The sequence below is a fragment of the Pundamilia nyererei genome, unplaced genomic scaffold, assembly GCF_000239375.1.
Source record: "Pundamilia nyererei isolate P.nyererei 1_Seehausen unplaced genomic scaffold, PunNye1.0 scaffold00043, whole genome shotgun sequence".
In the NCBI taxonomy this organism is placed as follows: Eukaryota; Metazoa; Chordata; class Actinopteri; order Cichliformes; family Cichlidae; genus Pundamilia; species Pundamilia nyererei.
In genome coordinates this window covers 1830351-1846735 of record NW_005187444.1, presented here as the reverse complement: position 1 = coordinate 1846735, position 16385 = coordinate 1830351, and the positions used below count along the sequence as shown (strand labels likewise).

At 39.2% G+C, this 16385-nt stretch overlaps 1 protein-coding gene across 9 annotated transcripts in view; it reads left to right on the top strand.

The window, feature by feature from the left end:
- ppip5k1b (diphosphoinositol pentakisphosphate kinase 1b) overlaps positions 1 to 16385 on the top strand; it is a 46079-nt gene that overhangs the window by 8458 nt on the left and 21236 nt on the right. For 4 of the 9 annotated variants that reach the window (XM_013910432.1, XM_013910431.1, XM_013910430.1 and 1 more), the window contains exons 2-17: positions 2115 to 2654; positions 4230 to 4425; positions 5527 to 5617; positions 6236 to 6321; positions 6561 to 6730; positions 6873 to 6974; positions 7116 to 7277; positions 7941 to 8062; positions 8229 to 8330; positions 8808 to 8894; positions 9925 to 10000; positions 10324 to 10433; positions 10673 to 10696; positions 13192 to 13277; positions 13542 to 13667; positions 15801 to 15845. In XM_013910432.1, the coding sequence (XP_013765886.1) occupies positions 2484 to 2654; positions 4230 to 4425; positions 5527 to 5617; positions 6236 to 6321; positions 6561 to 6730; positions 6873 to 6974; positions 7116 to 7277; positions 7941 to 8062; positions 8229 to 8330; positions 8808 to 8894; positions 9925 to 10000; positions 10324 to 10433; positions 10673 to 10696; positions 13192 to 13277; positions 13542 to 13667; positions 15801 to 15845 (1756 nt within the window). In that variant the 5' untranslated portion in view covers positions 2115 to 2483. The remainder of the gene's footprint in view (positions 1 to 2114; positions 2655 to 4229; positions 4426 to 5526; positions 5618 to 6235; positions 6322 to 6560; positions 6731 to 6872; positions 6975 to 7115; positions 7278 to 7940; positions 8063 to 8228; positions 8331 to 8807; positions 8895 to 9924; positions 10001 to 10323; positions 10434 to 10672; positions 10697 to 13191; positions 13278 to 13541; positions 13668 to 15800; positions 15846 to 16385) is intronic. The other 5 variants (XM_005731466.1, XM_005731463.1, XM_005731458.1 and 2 more) reach the window with 4 other exon arrangements.

The window sequence follows — 16385 nt, the reverse complement described above, 5'->3', positions numbered from 1 at the left end:
GTTGCAAATTCTTTTGTCTTCTGTGTGTGCATTTGCATGTGTGGTTCTGCATCACATGAGTAATCATAGCTGACTTGAGCATAAAACATCTACCCTGTTAGTGCTTTGCATACTAAAATGGTAACGTGCACACACTACTGGGCAGGTTGGTCATTGATGTGATATGCATAATGTTTGAGTGTTTTTAATTTATTTTAAGCATGACTTGTAGAGGTTTACCCTATAAAACCTTTTTTAGTTTGAATATTTTTCCGTGCAATCATGTAATATAAATTCTGTCATATTTTGGTATCTAAACCACAAACATGTCAGGCAGTGAGACTGCCCATGTGAGGAAGACTGTTAAAACTATTACAAGTTGTGTTTACACGATATGATAGTAAATTTGAAAGGAAGTACGTCGGAATGATTTTATTTTCAATTTTTTATCTTGTGCTGTTGAAAGTATTAAAATAAGCAAGCTTTATAGCCGTTTATAGAGTTTTAGCTCTCTCTGAAATTTGAGTATGAATAACTTCAAAAAGGTGGACTGGTATTCCTTTCTATGCCAGGTGCAGCTAAGAACATATTAACTTGTCATGAAATCTTTATTGTATTTAAATGTTATGTGTATGCTCTTGTTATCAAAACCAAAAGTGAATGCAGGTGTCCTGGTATTTTTATTTAAATAATGTTAGAAACTCTTAAACATTTTAAATGATTATAATTTCATTAAACAGGGTGAATTAAGCATTTCATATAATGATGTAGTATGAGATTGTACAATTTTTGTTTGTTTTTGCTAAGCCCTAGCCATGAAACAAAATAGATCAAACTGCATTAAAATTTCTTTTCAATTCACATATTTTAGATTAAAGCTAGGTTGTAGTTCAAAACAGATCATTCATGTTCTTTGATAATACTTATCTATTAACACCCTCTTAAAATTCATTTCAGCTGTTAGAAAACATAAATACAGTATGAAAGCGACTGTACATTCAAACCCCTTAGTAATAGAGGTGAGATTGTCTCGTAACAGGGGGAAGATTTGACGTACATCACATGTGGAGAATTTGGACAGTTGTTATAGCATAATATCCTGACTTGAACAGTGTGTTTTTCTAATAGTTTAACAACCCCTATTTTTAGTTAAATGATAGAATCATGAAAATCTTGACTTTTCTATCTACTATCTTGAAATGACACCAAATTGTAGGAGTGATCCAGTAACATCCATAGTGGAGAGAAAACCAAACAAGGATATCATCAGAACCACCTCATTTCAACTGTCAAGCATGGTGGCGGAGAAGTCATGATTTGGTCGTGTTTTGCTGCCACAGGAACCATGAAAATACAACAGCACAATGATCCCAAGCATAGCTGCAAATCTACAACATAATGACTGAAAATAAGGGTGAAAAAGTCAAGGTGTTGCAATAGTCCAGTGTAGTTTTGATTGAAATGCCTTTAAGAGAGATGTGCTTAAATGAATGCCAGCGAACCTCAATTAATTGAAGCAAAGTTATAAAGATTCAAGGCCAAAATTCTCAACAACGATGTGAGAGACTGAAGTCATAGAAAATGATTACTCTAAGTTACTGTTCAAAGGCAATCTGCAAACTACTGTGTCATGGGTGTACTTAGTTGTTTTTTTTTCTTAGTTTTTGTGCAATAAATAATGACAAAGTGTAATATGTTATATGTCATATGTTATGTGTTTTAATGGTAAATGTTCTATAGGGACATAATTGGACTTCTCCTAATCCTGTATTTCTATTTTGGTACCTGGTCATTATTACTACATGCATTGTGAATATCTCTCGATACAAAAATATAACAATAACAAATATGTAAATGTTATTTGACTGTGGTTCAATAAATGATTGCATATAAATAAACTGCCGTTATCTTATAGGTAGAATGGCCTTTAAAATTGCAATAACCCAGTTTCATCATTGTTTTTATAGCCCTCCATTTCATTCTCAACTGGTAGATGTAACGACACTGTGCAAACTCGTAATGTTGTGTTTCACATACAGTTCTGTCTTTTTTTAGCTACTGAGTGCTTCTGCTACTACCAAATACTGCTTCATTAGTCATGCTTTTTAAAGTATTTGTGTACTGTTTGTTCCCAGGGCAAGAACAATGGTATGCAGATGTTGGCTGTGAGGTTTCCTGTGTCAAGAAGACGCTTCTACGCTGGGACATGACTCTCTACCTCAGTCCACGTGGAGTCCACGCCATCTTTTCTACCTCTTAGGACAGCTGCTGTTGGTTTTTTTTTTCTGTTTTCTTCTTTCTTTCCTACCTCAGCACATACTTTATCAAACTTGTTATCAGCCAACAGACTTTCGTTTATGACCAGGCCTTCAAGTTTTAGTCACCCAGTCACGGTCTATCACAGTTGACTGGTTTTGTTCTTGCTTAGTAGCCACCTTCATCACAGCCTACCCCCTTCGACGGCAGGAGCAACCTGAAGGAGCCATGTCACATTGGAGTGTGTGATGTTGGAGCCCTGTGTAGGAGCAGCAAGAAAAAAACAGGGTTGGAGCTGCAGAGACATTCCTCAGTTTGTGGTTGGCTATGAAAATTATCAACGTGACATGGGCCAAATGGACGCAGGCATGAAGAACGAGATGTTTCGAGAAGAGGAAATGGACGATGATGATGAGTCGGTAAGTAGCAGGTGTACAATATTAATATAGTTACAATACACTTTTACAGTGGGCAAAGAAGATCTCATTTTATTACAGAACAGGAAGCTGCAGTGTTGGACATTTTTAGGCATGAGGAAGTGACAGGGCTGGAAACTTATAAAAGTTATGTTTGGAATTGGGTAATGGAAAAAGAAATGGAAACAAAAATACTCAAAGAATGGCATGAGAACAGTGTAGCAGATAAACAGTGGTAAGGCTTCTGGGCCTTAGTGTCCTGTTGCTATAAATGGACTATAAAGTACTGCTTCATTAGGAGCCGTAACCTTTGTCTCCGTCTTTGAGATTCACAACGTTAGCTTGGTTAATAGGATTGTGGCTGACACTATATTGTGTAGTAATCTTGTATCCAATATATTCACCATAAATGTGATTAAGTGTCCTTATCAGTAAAGCTTTTGTTTCTTTTCGTGTGATGTTTAATGCATTTGCAAAGCTGCAAGAACCATCATATTTTTCAGGTTTCAGAAAGGGTAATTACTGACTTAATGTTCTAATGGTCATCCTCGGTTGTTCTTCTCGCCCTGTGGGACTGTAGCGCTCATTACCCACAAGACGGGGTGTTGATGAAACTCCTATTTTAGGATCCTTATCAGATGAGGAAAAGTAATCCAAAGTTTGGCTCGAGGACAGAGTGTGCTGCAACTTAAACACCGCTCTGTCCCCTCTGCAGTGGTCCTCTTTATTATCACACTTGTAGCAGTGCTCTGAGCTGGACTTTGAACAGCTTCAGTTTGTGTTTTTTGCACTTTTCAAATATCATTTTCAGGGTTTCTTAGCCGCAGTACTAATTAACAACATAATCTACTCTTTGCCCCCCCAAAAAATCTATATTTAAATGTAATAAACAGTCAGAGGGAACTTTAGAAGCAACTGAAGGTGTCTTATTTCTCTGTCGGTCACTCTGAACCCTCACTGCTCACTCATCAAGTGAGCACAGAAGAAAGAGAGCTTGCACTGTGCTTCCAGTTGGAGAGGAAGATGTCATAAATCAGTACTGTCTATAGCTTAGACAGTAATTCTTTATTGTAAAGAATTAGAGAATTAGAATTACTAAAGCTTCAGCTCATCTGATTTTTAACAGTTACTGCTTTGAAGGAGAGAGATGTCATTTGGATGTTTAGTAAAATAAATAATAACCATAATTAAAATAAAAAATAAATAAATAAATGTGTACCCTAACAAATATCTCAATATTTAAATTATTAGGTTGATCTCTACACAACAGTGCAGATGGCTCAATGATTAGCATGCTAATGAGACATAAAAAGCTGTAGCTTAACTTAAATTTTCAGCTGCGCTGTGAACTGAAAGTTAGTGATAGTTCAGTTAATGCTGCCCACTACATGGCTTCACTGTACATACTTGTATAGTGCACATTTTCCTTTTTTGATAGTATTATTGTGGGTATTACCTTAAACTGCAGCTGTTTATTCCTGCTCTTACACTGCCCGGCCACTCAGACATGTTGTCTGGGTTAACTGACTCTTGTCATCTCTAGCTTAACCTTCTCTGCCCTCTTCCTTGCTCCACCAGCCGTCAGAGCGACAGATTGTGGTCGGCATATGCGCGATGACAAAGAAATCCAAATCCAAGCCCATGACTCAGATCTTGGAGCGCCTTTGTAAGTTTGACTACATTGATGTGGTCATTTTTCCTGAGGAGGTCATCCTGGAGGAGCCTGTGGAGAAATGGCCCCTCTGTGATTGCCTCATCTCCTTCCACTCCAAAGGTAAAAATTGCAAACCGAAGCATCTGTTGCATGAGGAGAAATGCGAAGGAAATGCGAAGGTGGGAGGGAGACATGACTGGGGGATATTAGGGTTGAAACCTTACCTGGTTTAAGTTAGATTTGAAACGCTATTTTTATTTCTTTACTTTTTGTGATTCATGTTTTCTTCTTCTTTCTTTTTTTTTTGTACCTAAACAAGATGAGATGCTTCTCACCACAGATCAGTTCATTAGTAAACACAGGAAAAAACTGTCCTTTGTGAAGAGATCATATAGCAAGTACAGTAAAATAGTGCAACAGTAATAATTAAAAGGACTTTCTCACCATTCTGACAGAGTTTGACTTGTGAGAAACAGTAAAGTAGATCCTGTATACTTCTCATTATTTTCTGTCACACATGTAATGTGACGGCGGCATTTTTCCCCAAGTTTTCAGACTTAGCATCTATGGTAAGACTTAGCATCAGACTCGCACTCATTTAGATCAAATGCTCTGCTTGATCTAAATGAGTGCAGATATCCTTAATGAGCAAATGAGAATGCATTATGAGGCCTGTGTTATTATTTTTGCAGATGTGTCTCCACTGCAGACTGTAAATACTTGTTTGTTAACCCATTTATTTTGACCACCTCACATGTATTGCCCAAAGTCATTTCTGCTCTTCCAGATTTTTGAAGAATTTCATCCCCTCACATGTTGATCACATCTTCAAAAAGCAGGTTGAACATGGCCCTGCTAAATTATACCAACTTCATAACACAGAAAGCAAAAACATCTTTATATATTTTTAAGTACTGAGGCCATTAAAGGACATAATTTTGCTCCTGGGTGTCAGAGGGTTTCCGTGATGACTGTTTAAAACTTCAACGAACTGTAAATGCTTTTAAACACTTCCTGATTAAAAATGCTCATTTCTGAATTGAAGTAAAAACATTTCCAACATTTGCATCTAGGAGATATTCAGTTTTGTTGATCTCTTATTTGAGGACTCATACACTGTTGTATATCCAGAGTTTTCAAAGCATAAAAAAATCTCGATTACTGTATTATTTTTAAATGCTGGTCCAGCTTGTACTGACGAAGATATGTTTTACTTTTTAGGTTTCCCTCTGGACAAAGCAGTGGAATATGCCAAACTCAGGAATCCACTGCTCATCAATGATCTCAACATGCAGTATTTCATTCAGGATAGGTACGTGTGAGCACACACGCACAGCTGAAGGTTATCACAATGTAAAAACGTAACTAGCTAGTTTTAAAATTAGGCCTCAACTGTGTGGCCGCCAGTGAGATGGTGGCAGCTGTGCCTAAAGGGTCCTCCTAAAATATCAGTTTAACTCTTAAAGTACATTTATCAGATGCTGTTGAATTTTCCAGAATGTATTTAAAAAAACAAACTCACTGTTTTGCTTGGAAGAGTTTTGATGTCAGTGAAGCTGAAGGGTGAGCTCATTCATTGGAGCGGCTTGCAGGAGAGATGGGAATCATTTTCAAACATTTGCATTGCTCTCTGCCACGGTCCTCATGCAAACCCCCACACCTCTAACACCGGCTTTTGCTTGCCAAAGGGAAATTCTAAATGTGAAATTCTTTCATGAATCTGATTTGTTTGCATCTTTGTTTTTGTTTTTTCCTGGATAATCAGAGCAGCGAGAGGTTGTGTGATGTGAACAACATTGCTATTTTCACATGTATTGCATGTTCCCTCCGACTTGCCCTGCTCTTGCATACATACACTGCTCATGGCCACATTAAATAAACTGTGACGTTTGTTCTCGGAGGCTCACTAACTCCAATCGTTCCATGTCAGGAGGGAAGTGTATCGGATCCTGCAGGAGGAGGGCATCGACCTGCCTCGTTACGCTGTGCTGAACCGAGACCCTGACAATCCTGAAGGTGGGCTTTTACTTTGTGTTAAAGAAGTATTTTCATTTCAACAGAATGAACACAAGATAACATGGTAAATCTTAAATGTGGTGATTTCTGCTACCAAATATCACATAGAAAACATCAGTAATCTAATTAACTGGCATCTTTAAGCAAAACTAATTTCATTCCATATGTTAAACATCAATGCTGTAGATTTTTCTGTATGTTTTAACTATTTCCTGGCAACCTGAATTTAAAAGCTTTAGTCTTGCCCTGTGCAGAGTGTAACCTGGTGGAGGGGGAGGACCAAGTTGAGGTGAATGGGGAGGTGTTCCATAAACCCTTTGTGGAGAAACCAGTGTGCGCAGAGGACCACAACGTCTACATCTATTACCCAACATCTGCCGGAGGAGGAAGCCAAAGACTCTTCAGAAAGGTACCCGTTTATCACTGAAGCTGAAAAAATACCATGTTTTTATTATGACAATTAGCTTAACATGCTGAACATTGAATGTGGCTATATGTTTATTTTGGGGGGGGGGTTTCTTCTTCTGTGTTTTTCTCTCTCTTTGCTGCAGATAGGGAGCCGTAGTAGTGTGTACTCCCCAGAAAGCAGTGTACGAAAGACTGGCTCTTATATCTACGAGGAGTTCATGCCGACAGATGGCACTGATGTAAAGGTACCGTTCATAGTTATTTGAGGTTTATACATTGTTGAACTGATGTGGTGGGAGCTACCATATTGGTCAAGAATAGACAAATGAAATATTTCATCTGCTCTGAGACGTCTTCTGAGTCGTTGGCTCTGTGCTGTTTCTTAGGTTTATACAGTGGGCCCGGACTATGCTCACGCTGAGGCCAGGAAGTCTCCAGCACTGGATGGGAAGGTAGAGAGGGACAGCGAGGGGAAGGAGATCCGCTACCCAGTCATGCTGACCGCCATGGAGAAACTGGTGGCCCGCAAGGTCTGCCTGGCATTTAAGGTAAAAGACTCGCACAAGCGCACCATGTGTGAATGTAGTGAGTGTTCACTGTGAGCCGTGTAACCGCCGTGGTCTCGTGGTCCCTTTCTTGTTATTTTTACTGCTTCCTGTGCCTCGAGTGGTCAAAGACTGTACACCTGTTTATGTAACCCTTGTAGAGTCTCCAGATGTGGGGAAAACGATGAGTGAAAGGTGAAACTACTTAGATTTGTTTTTTTTAAATAAATGAAAGGAACTAAAATCACTTTGAGTACACAGTGTAGTAACCAGCTGCTTTCTGCTGCTTACTCTTCTAACACCTACAATTCATCTTATACGACTCATAAATAGAAGAAACTCCTTCACTCTGAACAAAGTAAAACACATGACTGCAGCAGAAGGCAACAAAAAAATGTATTACTGCTAAGAAATTTAATGTTATTTGGAGAAATGTAGCATTTTGTTCCCGTAATGAAATCTTAAAACGGCTTCTCAGTTGCTCTATTTTCTATCCAGTGGAAAACAACACATACGCACATTCTTTATGTCCAATGTCACCAAATTAATTAAAATGAAAATCCTACTTCACCTGTTTAGTTGTTTGAATGTGTTTTCTGCTCAGCGGCTAACTACATTCTCATGCACTGTGAACCGGCTTTAATGCTTTTGCTTGTGTGATTATAGCAAACAGTGTGTGGGTTCGACCTGCTCAGAGCCAATGGCCATTCGTTTGTCTGTGACGTTAACGGCTTCAGCTTTGTCAAAAACTCCATGAAATACTACGACGACTGTGCCAAAGTCCTGGGGTAGGTGTCGCTGCTATACTGTGTTAAACACTGGACTGTGACTTAGATGGACATGCTCAATTTCAAACAGCCGTGGATTGATTAGCACAAGGAAGAGCTGATGGAATGAGCTTTGCTTCGCATTTAGTCATTTTGTTTGTTTTTCTGCTTTTCTCGACATCTCCAGGAATATGGTAATGAGGGAGTTAGCCCCCCAGCTCCACATCCCCTGGTCCATCCCCATGGAGGCTGAAGACATCCCCATCGTCCCAACAACCTCAGGAACCATGTATGTAGAGAAAAACAAAAGATTAACTAATTCTGAGGAAAGATGTTGTTGAACGGCCCACTGTGTGTACTACACGTCTTTGTCTTATAAATTCCTTAAATGATTTTTTTTTTTTAATTAAGGGACATGTTAAAATATTTTTGCACTTAAAAATATTTTTAAGTGCAAAAATAATGAAAACATAAATTAGTTTTTTATTTTATTTAATTAAAAAAATTTTGTTGCTTAGTACTACACGGGATAATAAGTTCCATTTTTCATTTCTCGTTTTAGCCTTCACTTAAAATTATTCCCAGATGGGATTATGCAAAATCCTCAAAGGATTCCCAGAATAATTCTTAAGGGAAAAAAAGTAGTTATGGGAAAATGACACAACACATTAACAGATGGTTGCTTGGGTCCACTGAGATCCCAAACTCAGTTTAGCGTCTGTTTGAAGTCTCTGGTGTGTTTTGCCTCATTTTTGTATTTCTTCAGGATGGAGCTGCGCTGTGTTATCGCCATTATCCGACACGGAGACCGCACCCCAAAGCAAAAGATGAAAATGGAAGTCCGCCATCCTCTGTGAGTCGCTCAGACTAAGCCTTGAGTTGTCTTCCTTCTTCCCTGTTCATACAACTTAATGCTTAGTTTTGTTTTTTTAAAGTACAAAAATTTATAATAAAGTTCTGTATATGTGGAAAAATAAACAAGACAAGGGAAAACATTTGTGTACTGGATATATTCCCCATCCCATAATTTACTCATGAGCGTGTCCATATATACATAATTTAACATGAAAAAAGTAAACCTTGTGTTGTTAAGAGATAACAGATACAGCTCACTGTCATGAGTAAATTATAGTATAGAAACATCTATTTACAGGATTTACAAGAAGCATAATTTATTAACGGGACTGTGGAAACAATTAGATTTATTTTCCACAGAATGAAATTAACACATTTAGAGGATGACATTTGATGACCTTCCCCCTCCTGTACCCATAATGAGTTTTGACATGTCAGTAGATATTAATATAGATATGGTTTGATGATTAGTCAGAGTAGTTTCTAGGTTTCTCCGTGTGTGGCTGCATAGGCAGAGACCAGCTTATGATGCTCACTCAGTCATTTTGTTTTATAAGTCTGAAAGACTTCCCGAAGCATTTCTCTGATTAGACTTTCAAGGAGTAATATAGAAGAGAACAGATGGTAACAACAAGTTTATAAGCTACCTCACAGACTTAATGCTCACTCACGGCTTTGAATTGGGCAGCCACTGTTGAATGTTGCTGTGCATTTTATTTCAAGAACTTCCCCTCAGAAACTTTAACTCTGGGTCAATGATGGCAGTGTCTGCTGTCTGCAAACCTCCTGGTTGTCTGCTTTTCTGTTTGTGCCTGCGTGGGTTTCCTCAGGCCGCTCCGTCTAGAGTGCGTGCGTGCATGCGTGCACTCGTCACTCTGTTGGCCCAATGATGGACTGGTGACCTGTCCACTGTATAAATAGAATGGGCTCCAGCTCTTTGCGAACTTTTGTTGGATAAACATTTAACATAAATGTTTTGTTTTTTAATTATTTTCTGATTTTTTTTTCCTCTGCTTATCCTTCACCAGATTCTTTGAACTGTTTGAAAAGTACGGAGGATATAAAACAGGAAAGCTAAAACTCAAAAAACCAAAGCAGCTGCAGGTGAGAGACAACACTAATAATCTCCTGCTTCTTTTTTCCCAGGCTGTCTCTTATTTGCATATTTGTTTTTCTTTTGTTTGTTTGTTTGTTTTGACTGATTATGACTGAATCCTTTAAGAATAATAAAGTACTGTTAAACATTCCCACATATTAAGCGTTATCATCATCATGGACCACAAACCTTCATTGTCTTGTCTAAATATTTACACTCCGCTGTCTAAATCCCGTCTTGCACACTGCGTTCATGCCATCACTGCGTGCAGCTCAAGCTCCAATATTTCACCAGCACTCGAGTTTAAAGGTAAAAACCTCTGTGCTTCCAGGAAGTGCTGGACATCGCTCGCCTGCTCCTGGTCGAACTGGGTCAGCATACTGACTGTGAGATTGAGGAGAAGAAGTCCAAACTGGAGCAGCTTAAGACTGTTCTGGAAATGTGAGTGACATTTCACCTGGAAAACAAACACACACACATATCATCACTCATCACCCTCCTGTCATCTCAGTCATCAGCAGATCAGCAGACTTTCTCATACTCACAAACAGACACCTTTACCATGAAGACGCTCCCTCCCTCTTGGCTTGTCTTTAACTGCGTTATCTTTTCTTCCCTCCTCTATCTCTCTTTCCCACCCACCCATCCTTCCCTTCTTCATCCATCTGTTCTCTCAAAAGGGAATCCAGCTTGAATGACAATCAGTACGCACCCTCTCCCTTCTCACTTGTAAAGGATGAGGTTTTACTGGCCTCCTTTTCTTTAGCCAACCTAGACTGTGTGTACAAAATATTAGAAATATTACAGATCTTTTTATGTTTCAGGCAGACCAAAACTCTGTGAAACTTTTTTTCCCTCAGATTTCACTGATTAAAAAATAAAGGAAGCAGAAGATGGATTAGTTATTGCATTTTAAGATTAGGCATTTGGAAGATATTTCTAATGTTTTGTACACTAACTGTCGACTTAATTTCCATTAAAATTCATTCATTTGTAGCTATTAACGTCAGACACATACACAGTCAAATGTCTCTGATTATTTCACTGTGTTTCTGTGTTTGTAAATCAGCGTGTGTCTGTGTGTGGTGCTACTTCGTGTGCATGCTTTCCTCACCACCTATCAGCTACACTCTAAACCTCCTAATGTCTTCCTTCCTCCCGCCTCAGATCTGCATTCTGGTAATTTGATGGCACTGTACTCTGCACAGGAGCACATTAAAAATCATTAGAAAGACGGGGACGGTCAAATTTACAAGAAAAGCACCGTTCAAACTACTGGCTGTTTAAACGCAGTGACATCACCATTTTTAAGCCTCAGTGGTAACATTTTGCCTGACGCTATGTTTGTTTTTTGAAGCCAGAGGTTTACCACATTTGGATGAGAGGGTGAAGTACTCAGTTATCCAATAACACTAGCTAGCATGATTGGCAAGCTGCATTCATAAACTGTGCAAGTGCAATGCAAAGATGCACACATGTGCAAATTAGTTTTTAGTAACAGTCTAATAAAATGCTAGAATTTCACTCAAGAAGACTGGAGCACAGTCTTAGACAGACAGTACCACACAGCAGGGTTTATCATTTTTCAGATGATTCCATTAAAAGCGCTCCAGAAAGCACCACCGACGCTAAGACGGCAGGGCGGTCCATTAGTCTCTAATTAGTTTAGCTGAGACTTGGTAGACACCGGTCGACTACAGCCTTACACGTCGGCACATTTGCCAGTTAAAGCAGCCACACCCATGTTTCCAGTAACAAGGTTGTTTTAAAGAAATTTATCAACTGTAGAGTTGTTAGAAAATCTGTTGTGACGATTCTGAGGCCAGGACTATAGTGTTTTCTGGCAGGCTGTGAAGCTGTGCATTTTATGTCAACTAATTTTACACCTTGATGTAAGTGGGCCAGACCAGCACCCTTTTCTGCTGGTGTAAGGAAGATTAACTACACATTTAATTCGTTAGGCATTTAATTATAAGAACAAGAAGTGCAGTCTCAACAATACGTTTTAGTTCTTCTACAGGATAAAGACATCTATCAGCACTCTTTGGGCTTGGACTGTTTGGACTGAAAGAAATGAATGTGGAGGATTAAATGTCTCTTAGTTCATTTGCCCAAACTGTCCTGTTTTTGTTAATAGACAGAAAATGTCCTGGTTTTTTTTTTTTTTTTTTTTTTGTTTGCTTTTTTTTTGGGGGGGGGCTTTCTCTCAGTTAATTGTTTATCTATTAATTACTTACTTATTTACTTTGGCGCCGTGTGAATGGCCGTAGAGGAGGTCTTTTACGGCTTTTTTACTACCGGTAATGAGGTTATAAAAACGCGGTTAAAACTCCAAATTTTATACTCTCCTTTTTCCATCCACTGGGCCAGACTGGAACCTTTGATGGGCCGATTCTGGTCTCCAGACCTTATGTTTGACACCCCTGTACTAGAGGAACTGCAGTTTTTGACTCTTGATGAATAAATATAAAATTAAACTGTCAGTGAAGTAGAGAGGAAAGCCAGCTCATGTACAGTGATCAAGCGTTGCATAGCAAGGCCCTTAAGTCTGAAGGGCATCTATATGCGTGCTGTGAGCTTATGCAGTAGTGTAAGCTATCCTGCTTTTTCAATCTAAAAAAGCTATAAACAGTGATCATGTTGCTTCCATTAAGACACAGAGCTAGGGAGCTGGCCACTTTAAAATCATGTGGAGCTACGCAGATGAGACCAAACCACATTTCCACATTTCCACATTTCTATAAGCGTCTGCACCTGCTTTCCCTTATTTCCTCCCTTATTATTTATAGACTTTGTTGCATCCTCCAATACTGCATTGTAATCCAATAAGCCCCACCTGTCTGATTGTTCTGGGTGGTCCTTTTGCTCCTGCTCACATTCTCATGTGCTTACACACAGATACGCAATTACAAAGAACTGCAGTCACTTTACCTCCAAAGTGACTGAAACAACTGCTAATAGTAGTGCTTACTGTAGCAGAGTGTATGATCGTTGTGTCATTGAAAGTTGTTGCCTTGGTCTTATCTCTCTTAAGCTCGCCTTGTCATAAACATGGAATGAAAGTCAGACGTGTGTTTGCTGCTAAACATTTGGACGAAACTCGTGGATTTGAGATGAAATCTATTCGATTGTCTCACTGCGTACATATGAAACTTTGTTGTGTTTGCTTGATGGTGTGTGTGTTCATCCCCCCCACCAGGTATGGTCATTTCTCAGGTATCAACAGGAAAGTCCAGCTCACCTACCTGCGGAATGGCAAACCTAAAGCATCCAGTGAGGAAGAAGGTATCGTACTCGGACACCGATTGTTGTGTGTGCTGGGTCACAGAGATAAATTATATGTAAACGAATACACACGGATGGTGATTGGAAGTGAATGTCAGTGTAATCAGTCATCAGTTAGTAACTGTGTTTTGGAGCCTCGCCTTCAGTGTTTTGGTTGCACCTCACCACGGACAACATTATTTGTCAGTATGGCTACAGAAAAAAGAGTTTTGATTATTTATATAAAGAAAAATCAAATGTTAAACTTTCTGCTTCTTGTTTCAGATTCTAAGAAGGATGGCCCATCTCTGCTGCTGGTGTTGAAGTGGGGTGGGGAGCTGACGCCTGCAGGCCGGGTTCAGGCTGAGGAGCTGGGCAGGGCTTTTCGCTGCATGTACCCCGGAGGTCAAGGTACCAGCCAGACACATGCTCTAGCCTATAAGATGTAGTTACAACGGCTCTCACGCCTTCTGCTCTGGTGTCATTTTTCAGTCCTCCTTTGTAATTTCTAATAACGGCACCGTTTGCAGTGCCAACACATGATAGGAGTCATACATGCACTGTGTGAAAAGAGGTCAGGCTGAAACGGCTATGTTAGAGTTGACAAGCCAGATTTTCAGGCTTCCAGCTGCCGCTGCAGTCTTTTTATCCCACTCATTGTCATTTGTGGCTGTGATGTTGTAGAAAGATTGCTGACTCACTGTTGCCAAGAGCAGGAACTTTAAAGTGTTACTCAACAACAGTTATATACAATATTATTATAGTGTGGGACATCTTAGATTGTAGCAATAAAAATAAAAAACATTAGAAAGGCTACTCGTAGCAAATCTCTTAAGTTTACTGAAAAGTGAACTGAGGAGTTGCATGCACAGCATCTGTAAATAAAAATTACTGATGCCTAAAGTAATGATGGACTGCACATTTTTCTTCTTGGCGCAGCCCCTTAGCTCATCTGCTGTCTGAAACAAACTGTTTCAGGTGGCAGTAAACTTTAAGTAAACTTTGCTGTGATTGGCCTGGACTTGCAAAGAAAAAGGTGTAAACAATGGGGGGGGGCTTCTTTGCTCACAGTTAAAGCTGTCCCAAAGACAATCAAATTAAAAATTTCACTGTTGTCAATATCGTACAGAGCAAACACCGGAAAATGTTTGGCCAGGTTTAGTATGAACAGCCAGTGCTGTAACAGTGAGACAGAAGACAAGGAAAACAATGATAGGGATGAAGGACTTTGGTGACCTAGTTACACTGTTTATATATAAAAAGATTAATTCATTTCTTTTAAATGGAACAAGCATTTTAAGTTTAAAGAAATTGCAGTTAATTGGTAGTAAAATAATCTTTAGTTTCAGGTGGAAAAATTAATGAGACTAATCTTGCCACTTCAGTACAATCACTCATGTCTTGCAGACACCTTCTGAGGACATTAAGTCACATTTTTACCTCAAGGCTTTAAAACTGTTCGAACAAACTGCTGCTCCATAACAGAGTGAACTCTCTCTGTTGAAGATCACGTGGTCTGCACCACAATAAGCAGGAATTATGACCTGGATTTAAGAGTATACTGTCAACACCGGCTTAAACAGTCTGATGTGAAAGGTTGTTGAGATTAAACAAAGATGCTGAGCTGCAACTCTAGTGAAGGCTAACAGTATCAGGACAGAGGACCTAAACAGAAATGCAGTCAGTGGATGATTTATTAGGTACACATGTAAAATCTAAGCCAATACAGTCATCTGAGCTATAAAATTCATTATTACACTCGTAATAATAACTACTTCTTACTGACACACTCAGAGAGGTATTAATTTGGCTCTATTCATTCCTATAGTGTTGTAGATTCAATTATACTGATTTGTCCCACTCTAATAAAATTCAATAAAGATATAACTTTAATAAAGAAATAATTCATGTAAGACTGCTGTAACCTTACATCGTAGCCATTGTGCTGGATTGAAGTGTAGCCTCAACTATGGGGGGGGGGGAAGAACTGCTTGCACATTTTTTTTAAAAAGTACTGATTTAAATTCATGACATTCAATATTTTTTTTTCTATTTTTTTTTAAAAACCGTAACAGTACCTAAGCTGAAAATGCTGCTCGCACTGCCACCTAGAGGCTGTACCAAGTTGTCCTGCAGTTAGGTGTGGCCTCATCTGAGAACACCCAAAATGGGTTTTGTTCAAAGTGTTTTAAAACAGAAAAGCAGCTTTAATTTTTCTCTGTTCAGATTGAGCAGTAAGAAGTCAGCTGCAGGCTTTTCTTGACGTTATTTCCTGTAGGGTCTTACAATTAACAATAGTGCCATTTAGTCATCACCTGTCCTACCTAAAGGTTTGTTTTGTGCTGCATGCAAAACTCAAACTATAAAGAAAACCAACCTGAAGCAGAACTAAAAGTAGACCTTGTGTTGCTTCTTTTTTATCTATAAAAAGAAGACAATTGTCTCATCCCAGCCACTGTTTTCAATCCTTTCTTTCTCTCCACCACAAGTTTTGTCGATTAACTCTGCTCTTCTCTGTTGTTGTTGCTCTATGTAAACTACTAGCCGGTAATCGCCGGTCCCTTGGCTGCGATTCCCCTATTGACTTTGGTAAGAGAAGGGTTTCCTGGATATCACCGCTCTTCCGCTCCTCTGTCATTCTGAGCGTTTGTCGCTCCGTCCACTAACGTGGTCTGCTCTCTCCTCATATCATCATGATTTTGGTTAATTTCACATGGCGACTAGTCCTGTTTTGTATCAGATTGCTGTGGACTGCTTTATTTTGTGTCGATGTGTTTCCAAGATGATCCTCCAATGTAGACACTGTTTAGGTCACTTGCCCGTACATATGCGGGCAGCTAAAGTGACTGGAGCTTTTCTTTTTCAAAGCTAACGCGCATCATCTCACACTAATCCTACTGCATTTTTTTTCACGAGTTGTTGAGATGTTGTTTGATAAAAATCTATTTTGGCCTGTGTTAAGCTTTAAACAGGGATATGTCTTCATCACGTCCCAGATTTGCTGATCTCTGTCAAATGAGGCATGGCGATGCAGTGTCAGGCTACCTGCAGAAGAGAAATGCATGAAGCATCAGTGTGATTTGATCTGTAGCGTTAGTTTGCATCCACCCCCTACATTAACATGGCATA